Raw genomic sequence first — 14852 nt, forward strand, 5'->3', positions numbered from 1 at the left:
TAGTAATTGTAACTGCCACCCTAGGACTGCAGAGTAAGAAGACTGCTCTACTGTAGGTCAGGACCGGCACAGCGTAAGTAGGCATGAAGTGGGTTTACAGACAGGGCTCAGGTAGAAATGACTGTAAGAGAAAGGAATTTAATATTCTGTGCCTAACTTGCAAGTGTCTAACTTGCATCCTGAGCCCATACTGCCAACTACCCAGGAAGGTTCTAGATAATTCCTGCATTGAGCTGGACATCAGGTTTTGCTGGGTAACTGTGTGACCAAAGAAAGGCACCCTTTAAAACCCGTTTCTCTCTTCTAAATTAGGGATAAGCATTTGCTTATGGGGTGTTGCAAGCATTCATCACTTAGACACTACACTGAATAGTGCACTGCATTACTAATTACTAATTTCTTCCTGGTCTTTAAATTATGGAGGCATTAATCCCTAAGCACTGGCAAAGGTTCAGCAGTAACAATTAGAATCTATGTACCTGAAATTCCTATGGAACTTTTAATCAGCCAAGACATTCTTCCTCAATTCCTCCTCTAAACTGCTCTATATTATCTATATATGCTATTAAACAGCAATCATTTTCAGCCCAAAGCTGGCTGTGTTTTATGTCTTTTTGGTGTATAGGAAGTGTCTGCTCTTTTTATTTCTGTCTGTACTGCAGCAAAGGTAAGATACTACAACTGTTGTGAGACTGATACGTTTCTCTAAACAATTCTTCTGCAGAAAAAAGAAAAAAAAGAAAAAAGAAAGAAAAAATAAAAGATAAAAAAGACAAGGAAAAAAGGATGAGAAAGAAAAAGAAAAAAGAATAAAAAAGAAAAAAGAAAGAGAAAAAAGAAAAATGGAAAAAGAGGAAGTATTCAGAAGCAGGTTAATGACACTATAAAGACTGATTTAAAAATAAAAAGTGAAATTATTAGGAAAAAGTTGCCCTAGCTATTCTATTCTTAGCAAGATAAGATGAAGAAACTCAAAGCTTTTGGCCTCCTAACCAGTTAACCGAAATTTTCATTCCAAGCTGACTGCACAGTTTTGCTACAAAACATCATTAACATCAGTTCAGCCAAGCCCACAGATGACCATTTTACTGTTAACCAGGACAGCTAGAAGTCCAAGAGGAAAAATAAAAAGACTGGAAACCCACGATATTAAAAAGGCTTTAAAAAGCATTTGCAGGAGCCTCCTTTACTGATCTGATAATCAGGGTCTGATAATTCATTTGCAGCTTCCTCAGTACCCTCGGCAAATCAGGTAGGATACATTATTCACCCATCGCACAGGCATGCTGTGTATGATGGATCACAGTTGGAAAAGCAGGACTGATTGATCACAGCAACCCTTGTAGCTACAGCTAGGATACGCTATAGCACGCATGACGTATGGGAGACCTCCGAGCAGGTCACCCCATGATTTGAGTAACCTTACACCCTACGGCTCTAAATTATTTTCAGATCTGCCTTATTCCTTAAAGGATTTAGGAAAAGAGGAGAACATATTCCCTTTACTCTGATAATCATCAACTCTGTAATCAGCACAACCAAATAAGGATTGTTGTCTTTCCCTTGTGCAATTAATCATTTAATTTTGGAGGCAGCTGGAACCAGCAATGGAGGCAGAAGTCCATTAGTCACTGTTTGAAATGGCCCAGCCTGACCATGTCCCTTTACTGACAGCTCAAAACCAACATAAAACCATGAAGGGTTTTATTTTTAATGTTAGACTTTATCCTGCTTAGAACATTAACTTGAAAAATATAGACTTAAATAATTTTTAAAGATGGCATCTTGGTGTCAAGGGTTCATAGCCAAAACATGCCACATCAATGCCAGGTTTCCAATGCACCCCTTCTATACCCAGCTACTTTCTAAAGTAATTAAATAACCGTTTCTTTACACCTCGTTTTCTTTAGCTGCAGAGGACATGGACAAATGATCAGATACCAGAGGGAGAGTTTTCTACCAAGCACACCAGAACCAGGGCAGCCTATTCAACTTGCCACAGAGACTCCCATCCCAAGTGACAACGTGAGCCTTTAAGAACTGTTCCACCTTTGCATATGAAGCAGTCACATGGTAAGAAAAATCTGCAGATTTGGCATAAAGGAAAATATACATTTCATTTAATGCACACTTATCCTTTGAGTGCTCCCTACAGGATATCAGCACCTGGCTTGTGACCATCTGTAATAAGATAATGAATATCAAATATGAATTATCTTGGCTGGCTCTCTGTTTTTGACTAATTTTCTTTTCCTACAATTGCATTTTCCCCCCATTGATCAGTGCCAAACACAGCACCTTAAAAATGTAACTGGTCAAAAGCTACGGTTTCTTTTTTTGGTGTGGCAGCATTAGATGAACAATACCTACCAGTCATTCGGTACTAAAAATTTGATGCAAATAAAATAAATCCATAAGTACTTTTTTTTCCCACTTTTGTCAGATGTTTCAAAAAAGCCTCTGTTACTCCTACACTATTTCTGTGTCTTCCTCTTGAACATGGTTCTCCCACACTCCTGAGTCATCCTGTGTTCCCTGAAGAACAAGGTGGTGCAACTTTTCCATTTTTCAGGAGGCATTAATGTTAAAGAATATAATGTTTTCCAATGTGGCAAATAGACAGTATATTAAACTACAGATCCCCAACCAAACACTATACAAGGAACCTAAAGGGATTTCAGCAGCTCTGCGAGTACTCGAGAAGTGGCTAGTCTTTAAGATCAAGTTCTGCTGAAATCTGTGGGATTTTTACCATCACCTCTACTAGGCAAAAGCCTACCAGAATTCCCAAGCTTATAAATATTTGGAAAAAATGCAATATAAAATATATATTTTTTGGTCTCCAGGTATCTAATTCATGGTAACTGTGTTTTCCCCAGTCCCACACCATACTGATGCTGGGAAGTCAGAAAGATTTTGCAAATGAGCCGGGCAGGAAAGACAAGAGACAATTCAACCCCATCTAAAGCTATCGGGCTATTCTTTTCATCACTGGTAGCAGAGAGGGAGGAAAAAAAAAAATCTATGCAACACAGTATGTCCAGACATCAGTTCACAGGTTCCAAGCCAACTGGAAGCAGCTTCGGTGTGGTCTTGAGCCTGAGCTAATATTTTACTCTACCTCTCAACAGGGCTTGGACCCTGCTCATGTCTGGTGGTCAGCACCAGATAGACCACGTCCACATTGCTGCTAATCAGCTGTAAACACCAACGACTCATTGGTATTTGCCTACTGTAAACCATTGTATGTCATATAGACACATGGAGAATGTGTATATGAGATGGCCTCTGATGGGACAAATCCCCCTATCTCAAAGAAAAAGAAATTTAAAAATAACATAAATAATTAATTTGTTATTAATTGCTGTTTAACTTGCCAGGAATCTCTCAATTAGGGAAGTGCAATTTGATGGAGTAATTCCACTATTTAAATTGTTGATAAAGTAAAATGTGATATTTTTTCTCTTAAAAAGAAAAACCAACCCAAAACCTAATACAAGGCCAGTCGTATTTCATAAATCAACAGGCTTTAGGAAATCTCAAAATATAAATGGGATTTTTCTTTTCCAACTTGTCAGCAGAAGCAAAGGCCCTGCCAACATAAACCATCAATGCATACTTGTCTGAGAAATTGTGATGCTGAAGTAAAACTTGGCTAGGATAGCAGTATATGAAACTGTGATATATTATTCTGCCATACTATACAGGGAAAGTTAAGTAAATCAATAAATCTGATATCCATGAATGCAATTAAACATTTGGTTTTAATGAAGCTCAAAGTCATACTCATTTCTAAACAATAATAATAAAAAGCTCTATTACCACTGCAAGAGGAATGTAGATGTTTTCACTTTGTAAGAAATTAATTAGACTACAGAGGACTGTCATGCTTACACACCACATATTCACATTAAGTCTGACTCTGCCCACAGACACAGTGCAAGACTTTGCAGTACTCATGTGCCACCTAAAAATCCACAGGGCCTTCATTTCATAATTAATGCTACAACTTCAAAAGTAAAGCTTTTTTTTTCCCCCACAGCTGTGCCACTGATTTCAAGGAGATAACAGAATTGGAACCTTGTGGCCCCGGAGTGTTGTCCTCATGATGCTTGTGGTGGAGGTACAGCAGTTACCCACCGCAGTGTTTCTCAACATGCATGATATCAGAAGGTGATCCATAAAGTGAGAGGGCATTTTTATTAATTTTTCTTATACATTCCACATTCTCAGGACTTTGTATAACAAAATCCTGGACAAGTAAGCACGCAAACAAACAAAGGAGACAGAAAAATGAAGTAGTGAATGAAAACTTCACTTTTAGTTTGTTTTAATAAGTTGCAGATGAATACTATTGGGATAAATGAACAAGATGATCTATTGACTGTTTTTCTAATGGGCTAGGTGATCTTTAGGTATTTTACAAGTGGTTTGGTCATTCTTTAACTTTGAAGGACTGGGGAATACAGAGAATGGGAGCTGGACTCCAGAGGCAGAAGTACTCCTGTCTCCACCATTGCCCCTGGGCAGCGTTAGACAGGCAATTCACCTCTTTCTGCATCAGTTCCCCACCTTTAAAACGGTGTGAATTTTAGTAACCGGAGACAATAACCTATGGATGAAGAGCGTCACACAAGACCCACGTAATACTGTTATCCTACTATACTGCACAGCAGGGTTCCATTACAATAACAAGTCTGACCCAAATCAACAAAGGACAGTATCTCAAAGGGAGGTTAAAGCAGTAGCATTATTGGTTTTACATATTGCAGTAGTGGTAGAGGTGTTCTCATACAGACACATCATTAATCACATACGTTTTATTCCAGCCAATACCTTTCATTAGTCTGAAAATATATTCTATAGCATAGTGTCTAAAATGTAGTCATACCCAGAGACTACTGTGGCACACATTTAATCCTTTCTCAGTGCAAGACAGATTTGTCCAGGCTGAATGCATATTGGTCTGCAACTTTGATGCCTGGAATTTAAGCAGGGAGTTACTTGAATCGAAAGCAATAATGCAATTTCGTGTCCAGCATTTGGGTTGCAAGAATTAGTAGTTGTGTTACCAGAGAAAGTGTCACGTGAGCTCAACTGGGAGGGTCACTAAACAGATCAAGGAAAGCAGAGAAAAATGAGGACGGAAAGAGACGCTGGCATCAGTGCCAATTTACTGAGTACATTTTATAGCACTTTGCAGCAAACGGTGTGACAATAAAAGAAGGCTTGATTCAAGCTTTCACATCATGTTAAGGCTCATAGGATGCTTTTTCAAGTCACAAAATGTATAAAAATGTTTTTAGTTTAGTTTTCTGGTTTTTGTTTTTTTTTTTTTTTTAATTAAATGCTGTCAGACACAGACTTGATGGAGAAGACACAGGCTCAAGTAGCTGGGCACAGATCGTCTACCACGCTTGTCCCGGCAGTAGCAGTGACGCTTGAGGGGTTACTTGCGCCCAGGGACAGCGTGCACACAGTTGTCAAAGAATGGAGATAGTGTCCATCTCGGATTAGAAAGGTGATTGTGATTCAGGAGCTGTTTAGCACTTGAACAGACAGAATACAGAAGCTAAGAAACCCCAGAAGCTGAATGCTTGCTATCATTAAGCTCAAAAACCCTCAGTAGTTTCACGGTCAGATAAAGTACAAACCATGTGAAATGTTTATATGAACTAAAAGCTCTTTAGAAAGTATGGAGAAAAAGCACACCTCCAAACCGGTGCTTTTCTCAACTGGGATTTTCTCCTAACTTCTTTTTGGATGAAATTCTCCCTCCTGTGGGGAAATCATGCTTGAGAAGTCATAAGGAATTTAAATTTTTTTCTCACCGGTTTCCTACTTCCATTCCTTTTTTAAATAGTTGATGGCTGGGGCGTCATATTTAAATCCTCTCTTCAGCTGACTGTGTCTGGGATGCAGTGAGTTCAGCCAGACTATGTGAAAAATGTATAGCTCTAGTATTGGCGGCCTGGTGTAGCATAACGATGTAATCCCATTCAAAATGACTGTCTATTCGCTTTGGGGACTTTATCCCCATCACTGTCACCGGGACACAGCATCTTGCAGTAGCTGATGAGGTTGGGCAATGACTGAATACTTTTAGGCTTATTACCTAGGAGTTGGGTAACTCCGAGGTATTAGGATTTCAAGAGCATGTTGGTGTTTTAGAAAGAAAAGGCTCCTTGGGACATTTGTATTCTTGAACTACTGAGCCATTTCTGAGAGCACCTCTCAGTCTGCCCCCACCAGAGAGGTCACTGGGGATTCCTTTGCAGCTGCACGTCCCCGTGCCAGCATCCTCTGCCAGATCCTGGGCCGTGGAGATTGTGCTCATCTTCACGCTGCATTTTTGTGTGTATTTGCTAGGTCCTGCACTTGCAGAGAAAGTAATAGCGGAAAAGTCATTCGAGTCTATACAAATTTATCACAGAAGATGTGTGTGGTGGCTACAGGCCAAAATTATTAGTGAAAAACTTGAAGATCCTCCAAGCTAGATAAACAGAAGGGTATTTCCTAAGGACAGGAAGGAAACGACTTGACTTTGTCATACCTTCACCTTCCCACAAGCTTTGACAATCTAATTGGCTTTTTTATCCAGATGGCAGGGCTGGAAATCCTGATTACCCATTGTTCCCATTCCGTGCATTCAGCATTTGCTGTCTCCTCTCCGCCATTCAGCTCTTCCTCCTCCGGAGGAGCCAGCAGGATACAGATTATGGCATGATTATATCCTCCTCTAACCTGCATTTTAGGCAGCTATCAGTGTCAATCCAACTATTTATGCCATTGTAATCCTACGTGAAGCAAGGCACTGAATGTGATGTCGGAGAGGATGTAACATAGCTGGAATACGTGAGTATCTGTGTATGAGAGCCGAGCCTACTTCTCACTTCATATCTCACCCCCTCTATCTGCCTGAACAATGTAAACTAGTCAAACCTGTCTTAGTTTGCAGATTTCATGCTTGATTCTTCCTGTAGCTCATCACAGACTAATCATGTCATATTTACAAGCTAATAACACATCTCAAATGATCAACCATGTGGCTGCACTGTAAGTAAGAACTTGATGGTTGCATTAGGTCAGAGCAAGGTTGCTCCAGCTCAGCACCTTGTCTCTGGCCTTGGCCAACAGCAGATACTTAGGGTTGAGATATAGGAACATAACAAACACACCCCAGCATGAGTGTCAGGGCCATCTTTGGGTTTGACAGCCCTGGAGAGCCTCCCCCAGCTCCCTTTCCCAGATTGTCTCATGTTTTTTTTATCTACTGATACTTTTTACATTGACACCCACCCGTGACAGTTAGCTCTACAGCTTCATTACATGGTGAACAAAAAAGTACTTTCCTTTCCTCTAAAGCTTCATTTGATGTCTCCTAATTTTGGGGTTATGAAAAATATTCAGTAATTGTCCCTTCTTCAGCATGGCATTCAACCTCATTTCACCATACCCCTTTTCTCCGTCATCTCCTTTCAAAAGCGACAAATCCTAGTCTATTTTCTCTCCTTGGATAAAAGCTGTTCCATACCTTTGATCATAATTTTTGCCCTTCTCTGTACCTTTTCTGAGATGGGGATGGGGAGCAGAAAACAAGAACTGGATGCAGAATTGAAGATGTGAGTGCTCTATGGATTTATAAAGTGGTAATGAGGGTTTTTGTTCTATCCTCTGTTCCTGTCTCAGTAATTCCTATGATCCTTTCTGCTTCTTTGACTACCGCTGAGCACTCAGGCTTCAGAGCATGCTAAAATGTGGAACCTATTCCTTATTAACAGTTTCATGTCTTTTAATGAACTCTCCTAATCTGGGGGAAAAGACACAGTCCCTACGTATCCACACCTGGAACATCGCCCAGGGTGCCTGTCTAGTAGGAGTGGGAGGATATTAGTGCTCTGAGATTTCGGTGAGCTAACAGCTTGCACTTCCTCTCATTAGATGTTTTTCAGGCACTTAAACTTTAGCCCCGTGCAACAGCTGTGTGGGGTAGGTAAGAATCATTAAATGAATTTCACAGACAGAGAAACTGAGACAGAGAGATTTGTCCAATTCACTTAGAAACTGTCACAAAGCCAGGAACAGACTGAGAACGAGACCAGTCTTTCCTTCCGCCAGCTGCTGCAAGTGAAACGACTGCCCCAGGGACTGTCCTCACACGGGGCTCCATGGCCACACGATGTCTTATGTCTTTACCCCTGCAGCTTGCAGTCTTTACATGCCATGGAAAAACAAGAACCCCTACTCCAACAAGTTGGTGGGCAAGTACACCATCCTATCCTATCCTAGCCTAGCCTAGCCTAGCCTAGCCTAGCCTAGCCCAGCCCATCCATAACCATTCTTTCAAGCTGAACTACCAGTAAACTTGCCAGCAAAACAAGCCTTTAAGTACTTTTGAACCATCCTATTTTGCCTCATATTATTTCATGCTGGATCATGTGCAGTAAGTCACAGAATCATAGAATAGTTTGGGTTGGAAGGGACCTTTAAAGGTCCCAATCCCCCTGCAATGAGCAGAGACATCTTCAATTAGACCTTTCCACACAAATTCTCAAGGGACACATTGCCACAATAACGTTTTGGTGGCAGATGTATACAGTGACTGTGGGCCTGATTCTGGAAGATGCCTAGTGCTCTCAGGACCTCCGTGCAGCTACTTGGGATTTCACAGCACCTGGCCTTTTATTCCTAACCAGTTCCAATGAGAAGGCCTGCATGGTTCAAGGAGCATTACAAAGCCTTTCAAATAGACATTGCTGGCTCAGATAAAACACAGGTAATGACTGGAGGTTATTACTATTGGCTATCAGGCTGTGAAATGAGTTTTGTGGAGTAAGTCAACAGGCACTCTTATCACAAACTGTTCTTGCTCACGGACAGTCTCTTAACCAACCTCAGCAGTGAATGCAGCAGCTAAATGGGCACGGATACTGAGATACGCCCTCAGTCGTTCTGCAAGCGCAAAACACACATTGGCAGGGAAACTTCTGAAAACTTGTCCTGAAAAAGATGCTGCTACAATTCTCCTATGGGGAAGGAGCTTAACACTGTCAGCTTGCACCCTGGGGATTTATCTGCGATAGTGCCAGATGACAGAAAAATGTCCCTGCCAACATATGTTGCCTTGACATACCTGACTACCTAAAACTGGGCAATGACTCTGTGAGCTCAACGGTTGTAAAAAGAGCACATCGAAGAAGAAAGAAAATGCTTTTAATGTGGAGAAAAGTAATCTCTCTTGAGAGTTCTTCATTTCTTAGGTAGCTCTGGAACAAGACATGGGTTCAGACCCTGCCCCACAAGGTACAAGTTTTCCCTGCGGACCTTGCAGCAATGCAATCCCTTTAACTAAAATACCAAGAGCACTGCGTTATATTTTGGCAGGCTGCGAGAACGACTGGTGAATGCAGACTGATGTGGTCTATGCAAGGGGTTAACTGGAGTAAGCTTGTGGAACATGCCAGATATGTACTGAAGCACCCATGAAACCTCTCTCAGTGTGGGAATGACCCACAGGAATCCCATCCGCTACAGCAAACGGGTCCCTCAGATGGGTAGAGGGGTCTTGGCTTGTTCTCTCTGCTTCTCTCTGTCCCAGAGCTCCATTATAAAAGCCTTGATAATACCACTTTGCACAAAGTGCAAAACCAAGGGAAAAAGACTCCAGCTACTCATGCTATTTGTAGATAAATTAAACAAACCCAGAAAAGGTTGAGACAGAAAACTGGGTTTTCCAGGGAGAACACTAGAGCCAATTTACAGTTAATTACTGTGATCTGGAACAGCTCTGTGAGTAAATACCAGTCTCTGATTGTCCAAGTAAGGAAGATAATTGTTTCCTTAACTCTGTCCATTGTGTATTTAAAATATTGTCAGCCTGTTCCTTTCTCAAACTCAGAAGAGATTTGGTGTTCAGCAATGTGAATCTGTTACTCTCCTGTTAACAAGTAGCTAAAAAGCTAATGCTGAGCATCATACCTGCCGTGAATGCCATTTATTGAGCTCCACAGCCACATTTATAAAGCAAACTCTCCTAATGACGGGGCTGCCGGATGATGCATGAGTTCGCAGCTGCAAAGCAGTCCTGCCATCCCTGGTGAATCAGCTTTGAGGGTAAGGAGGGCACTGCCAGTCCAAAGGTGTGCCAAGCATCGCACTGCTGCTGAAGGGTATAGACGAGGATGGGCAGCAAGAGAGAAGGGACATCATGGAAACCCCCAAACTGCATTTTCTATTTCTTTTTTCTCTTCAGAGCAACTAGAGGGAAAATGTTTTTACAGAGATTGTACCAACATTTGAAAAACGGGTATTGGTACCTTCATTGAAAGGCAGACCAAAAGCTCAACGGGTACCAAGACGGTCTCTTACGAAGCTCAAGTATCACTGAGATATTGGCTCACCTGAGTCCAGAGCAGGTACTGAGACTGACCGAGGAGTCGGGGTACCCCCGCACATTGCCGTGGTAATAGCAGTGACCCTGATTGCAAAAAAGAGAAAACACTTCAGTAATCATAAAAGCTCTTCGCTCTCTTGTTTTCGCATGGATTTCAAAGCTGTTTTCAATTTATTTCAGAAGCACATTGACAGCACCTTTCCTGCCCCACTAAATACTCACTGTACTTAACAGTCCAGAAGGTTCCTAAATGGATGGCCTGGGTGTTTTTAAACCCCAGAGGTTGGAGTGGTGGGTTTTTTGTTGTTGTTGATGTTGTTTTGTGATTTATTTTTTTTTTTAAAGAGGGTCAGCGGTATTTAAATTGCATGTCTGACAACCGTTTTCTGTGTTAATTTATTTAAAGCTACAATATGGAATATTTTATATAATTAATCAGATGAACAAATCAGCTGACACGTTTCGCTACTTTCTACAGACACATGTATTGTTATTTATGGTCATTTATATCTATGTATGTCTATATGAGGCAGCCATATATAAAGGCAAGTGTAAAAAAAGGCAATCCTAACCCCATAGCTTGGAAAAAAAAAAATCACAGAGCAAATGAAGGGGATGGGAAACAGGTTGGAAAGGAAATCTTTTATTGAATTACCCAACTGAGTGGCTGCATGCTATTAAGAACAACTAAGAATAAGAGGGTCTTCTATTTTGAGAGGCAACAATCCAATTTCATTTTGCAGCGAGGTTATTGTATTTCCTTAATAATTCATGGCTTGCAAAAGGCACCCACAACAGAGATACTTTCTCAGCACATACACATATCTGTCTGGAATCAAGGTTAATTTTATTGTTGACTAAAGCTTATATTACATTCCCAATTATGTGACTGGCTGGAAGGCAATGATTGTGTCACATCCAGCATTTCTTTTCTCATGGCTCCTTTGAATGCCACCTGGAAACTGAAAACACCGCTGTAAAAGGTTTCTATCCTATTAGTGCAAAGGAAGGTTATCACTCATGCTTCAGCCTGTCATCTCACCGTGCCTTTTTATTACTCAGTTCATTCACATCCATCTAGCTGCATTAATTAACCTTTTCAGTTTTGGGGCATGGCTTTCACTTACAAAGCCTCATGCAGCAGACTTCTAAAGACCACCTTGATTTTGTTAAAGAAAGAAACAGCCATGAAAATGTTGGGCAGGATGGAATAATTCAGATACGAATTTTCTGCAAATAAGGTTATACCATGAAAAATATTTGTTTAGGGCATTTGTATTTCCAACACGAGCAACTGATCACAGAACAGCAACATCTGACTTTTTAAATACAAATCTCAGTAGCTTTTCTCAGTGGAAGAAATGACAGAAACGGGGTAATAGTGTTTTACTCTTGGGTATATTTATCACCAGCGCTCATAAAGAGTCAGTAACACATTAGCACGGATAAAGCCACAATACAAGGGAGGAAGTCATAGACTGAATTTTTTAGGGATGATTGCTTCGTTCACAATTGCTACGGACGTCAAAGTTTTCATGAGCGTCCTATTTCACTTTATTTTAATATTATCAGTTACATGCATCGAGTTGATAAGACAGAAGAAAAAACAATGCCCACCACCTCAGCACTGACACTCATACAGCGACCCTGAAACAGTCAAAAATAAAGTAGTTTTATTCTTGTCACTTAAAGTTCAGTCTAAGGCAGAGGTGCAGTTCACAGCTCTGAAGAAGCCAGTCTTTGGGGCTTAGCCTCACCACCGTTAAGCACAGTCCTCACTGAAAAGGGCAAGGCAAGCGCTGCCTCGCCCCGCACGGGCTGCTGCTGCAGTCTAGCTGTCTTTATCAGAGTGAATTATGGCAAAGGCCCCGATTTCTTTCCCCCTCTACACACAACCTGTCACTTTATTAACTTTGAGCTCCTTGTTGTGGCCCATTTCACAACTTCTCTGAGATCCACGTATGATGCCAAAGTTCAATACTGAAAATGTAAACTTAGCAGACCATGGCCTGCAATTGGACTGGTAGAAAATTGATTTCTAGCTCAGTAACTCCACTGAACTGCAGGATTTTTTTTTTCTCCTATCAAATCTTTTTATTCCTGCAAACTGGATGACCCCCTAAAAACAAATAATTACTATGGCTGATTTGTCATACTTAAAACAGTATTCTACCCTTATTTGAGATCATTTAATAAAGACCAGATTTTGACAACGGCAGATTTTTCAAATAACCTGGACACTGACTCGCGTGCTAGAGAAACTCCCCACACGACAGCTCCGCAAACCTGACTTGGTCTGACCTCCAAGCAGAATTTGATTAAGCAACTTTGCAACGGGAAATTGGATTTGGTTTCAACTACAGACTATATTGATGTCCTCAGTGAAGAACAGATATAAAAATAAAATCAGAGAGACTTATCTTTTTTAAGCCATATTGCAGCATTTAATGAAAAATGCATTCACTGATCTCTCACAAATATTTTAGGCAGCAAAATGCACTGTCAGTATTAATCATGACTTATTTCCATTATGAAAACAGATATTTTCTTTAGTAACGGGAAGCCTAGCTATCATTAGCTGTACACGTATTCATGTTGATGTAGGTTTATCTGTCAAAGAGTTGTATGCTTCATTTCTTTCCTTTTACTTCCTCGAGGAGTCTATACAGCCTTCCTTTTTCTAAAACAAATGACTATTTTCTCCTAAGTTGATTTTGAAGAAGATACGAGCATCCAGCAAAAAAGAAAACACTGAAAGCTTTCAAAATGATTGCTTTACTTGGGAAGTCTCTGGCTATAATGAAGATGCTTTTTCAAAACTAGGATGTTATGCATAGAAGTAATACCTTTCACTGACACCGGCAAAGCCCATTATGGATGGGAACACAAAGCACAATGCTTCTTCTGGCAGCATCAATAAATAAGGCATGTAACACAACAAATACTTTATAGGATTTAGGCAGATAAAAGATAAACTTTGTAATTAAAATCCCTTGCTGCCTTGTTTCTAATTAAGGCATTGATACTGTCAGAGGACAAAAACATTACTGCCTGAAAGTGTTTTTCATTTATAAAAAGTAGTTCTTAAGTACTGATCTTAACAAAGATCATATTAGCGCTATTTATACATACACACATATACATAAATATATACATACATTTTATATATATATGTATGTATGTATGTATGTATGTATGTATGAAGTATAGCCATAACAGTCTTATGGTCTGGTTTAAAAAATAAACCCAACCAGCCAACCCCCTCTCCCAAACCCCAGCCATGGCTTCTGCAATGTGGAAAGACACCCAAGACTTCAAAAACTCTGATGTGAGCTGCACCATGGAAATCAGACGTTTAGGGATGTCTTCCTAACTGAACCAGGACTTTCCTCCATAACTGATCGACATTGGCTGCATTTATTATAAAACTTTAATGGGTATATTTCAAAGAAGCTGAATAAATCTTACGGATTTTAAAAGTCACCTGGTTAAACCTCACAACTTGCCTTTAAAGTCTCTCTGTAAAAATTCACGTGTAGGATCACAGCAGTCAAAAAGGTACTGAAGGCAACAATAAAAAAAGATCACACACCTAACTGTTTCATCCCGAGGCTCAGATCCTGGCAGAGAACACTTTGGGTTTTAACGATGAAGCATCATCTACCCACGAAGCGCCAGCCTTACCGTGTAATTGCGTGTGAGAACCACATCGGTGCCGTCTTTCAAATAATGTGTTTCTGTGAAGCTGCTGGCTAACAGGCCCCTGAAAAAAACAGAGCACACATACTATTAAGGCCACATCACCTTGACTTTGTCCTTCAGCGGTTCCGTTTGAGATAGCGATCAAAGCCAAACATTAACAATACAATGGCTACCGGGGCTGTGTGCGAAATAAGGGAAAATATGACTCCAAATACTGACGCTGCAGCACATGGACACTTCCTTCGTTAATTGTGAAAAGGCTACAACTTTCCAGACTGCTTTCTCTGCCAAATGAGGACTGCATGCCAACGTATCTCAGTATTGAATCTCCCGTGTAATTTTCAACACATTTTGCATTAAATTTGAAATCTAGACATTTGAAGTATTTTTAAGTAGTGGTGGTTTTTGCAAAAGGAAAACATTCTCCCTCTGTTACTTATTTTACTATATAACGTGCTGTATTCATCAGCAAGTGACCACCCAAAGACTTGTTTAGCTCTTGGTAAATGAAACAAACTTCCATTGACACTCAATGAAAAACACCACAAGAACATTACAGAAGTTGGAGTACTGGATTTATTCTGATCATCTGAAAAAGATATTCACAAATGGAAATCTAACGACTTGAAATGATGTATCAGGAGACGGTGAAAGACCACGTCTCTGATGAGGCATTTCGTTCTCATTCTCTCCACACTCCCCCTCCTGCCTTTGGCGATGATATAAAAAATTTTGACTTGCAATTACCATTTTCCGG

General features: G+C 40.4%; 1 protein-coding gene across 2 annotated transcripts in view; it reads right to left on the reverse strand.

Annotated features, from left to right (window-relative positions):
- ADAM12 (ADAM metallopeptidase domain 12) overlaps positions 1-14852 on the reverse strand; it is a gene marked incomplete at its 3' end in the record, with an annotated part of 184960 nt that overhangs the window by 65527 nt on the left and 104581 nt on the right. For both annotated transcript variants that reach the window (XM_082002344.1, XM_082002343.1), the window contains exons 4-5: positions 14078-14156; positions 10401-10477 (exon numbers count right to left, since the gene is read on the reverse strand). In XM_082002344.1, the coding sequence (XP_081858470.1) occupies positions 10401-10477; positions 14078-14156 (156 nt within the window). The remainder of the gene's footprint in view (positions 1-10400; positions 10478-14077; positions 14157-14852) is intronic.

This window comes from Phaethon aethereus (genome assembly GCF_964289735.1).
Source record: "Phaethon aethereus genome assembly, chromosome: 7".
Classification (NCBI taxonomy): domain Eukaryota; kingdom Metazoa; phylum Chordata; class Aves; order Phaethontiformes; family Phaethontidae; genus Phaethon; species Phaethon aethereus.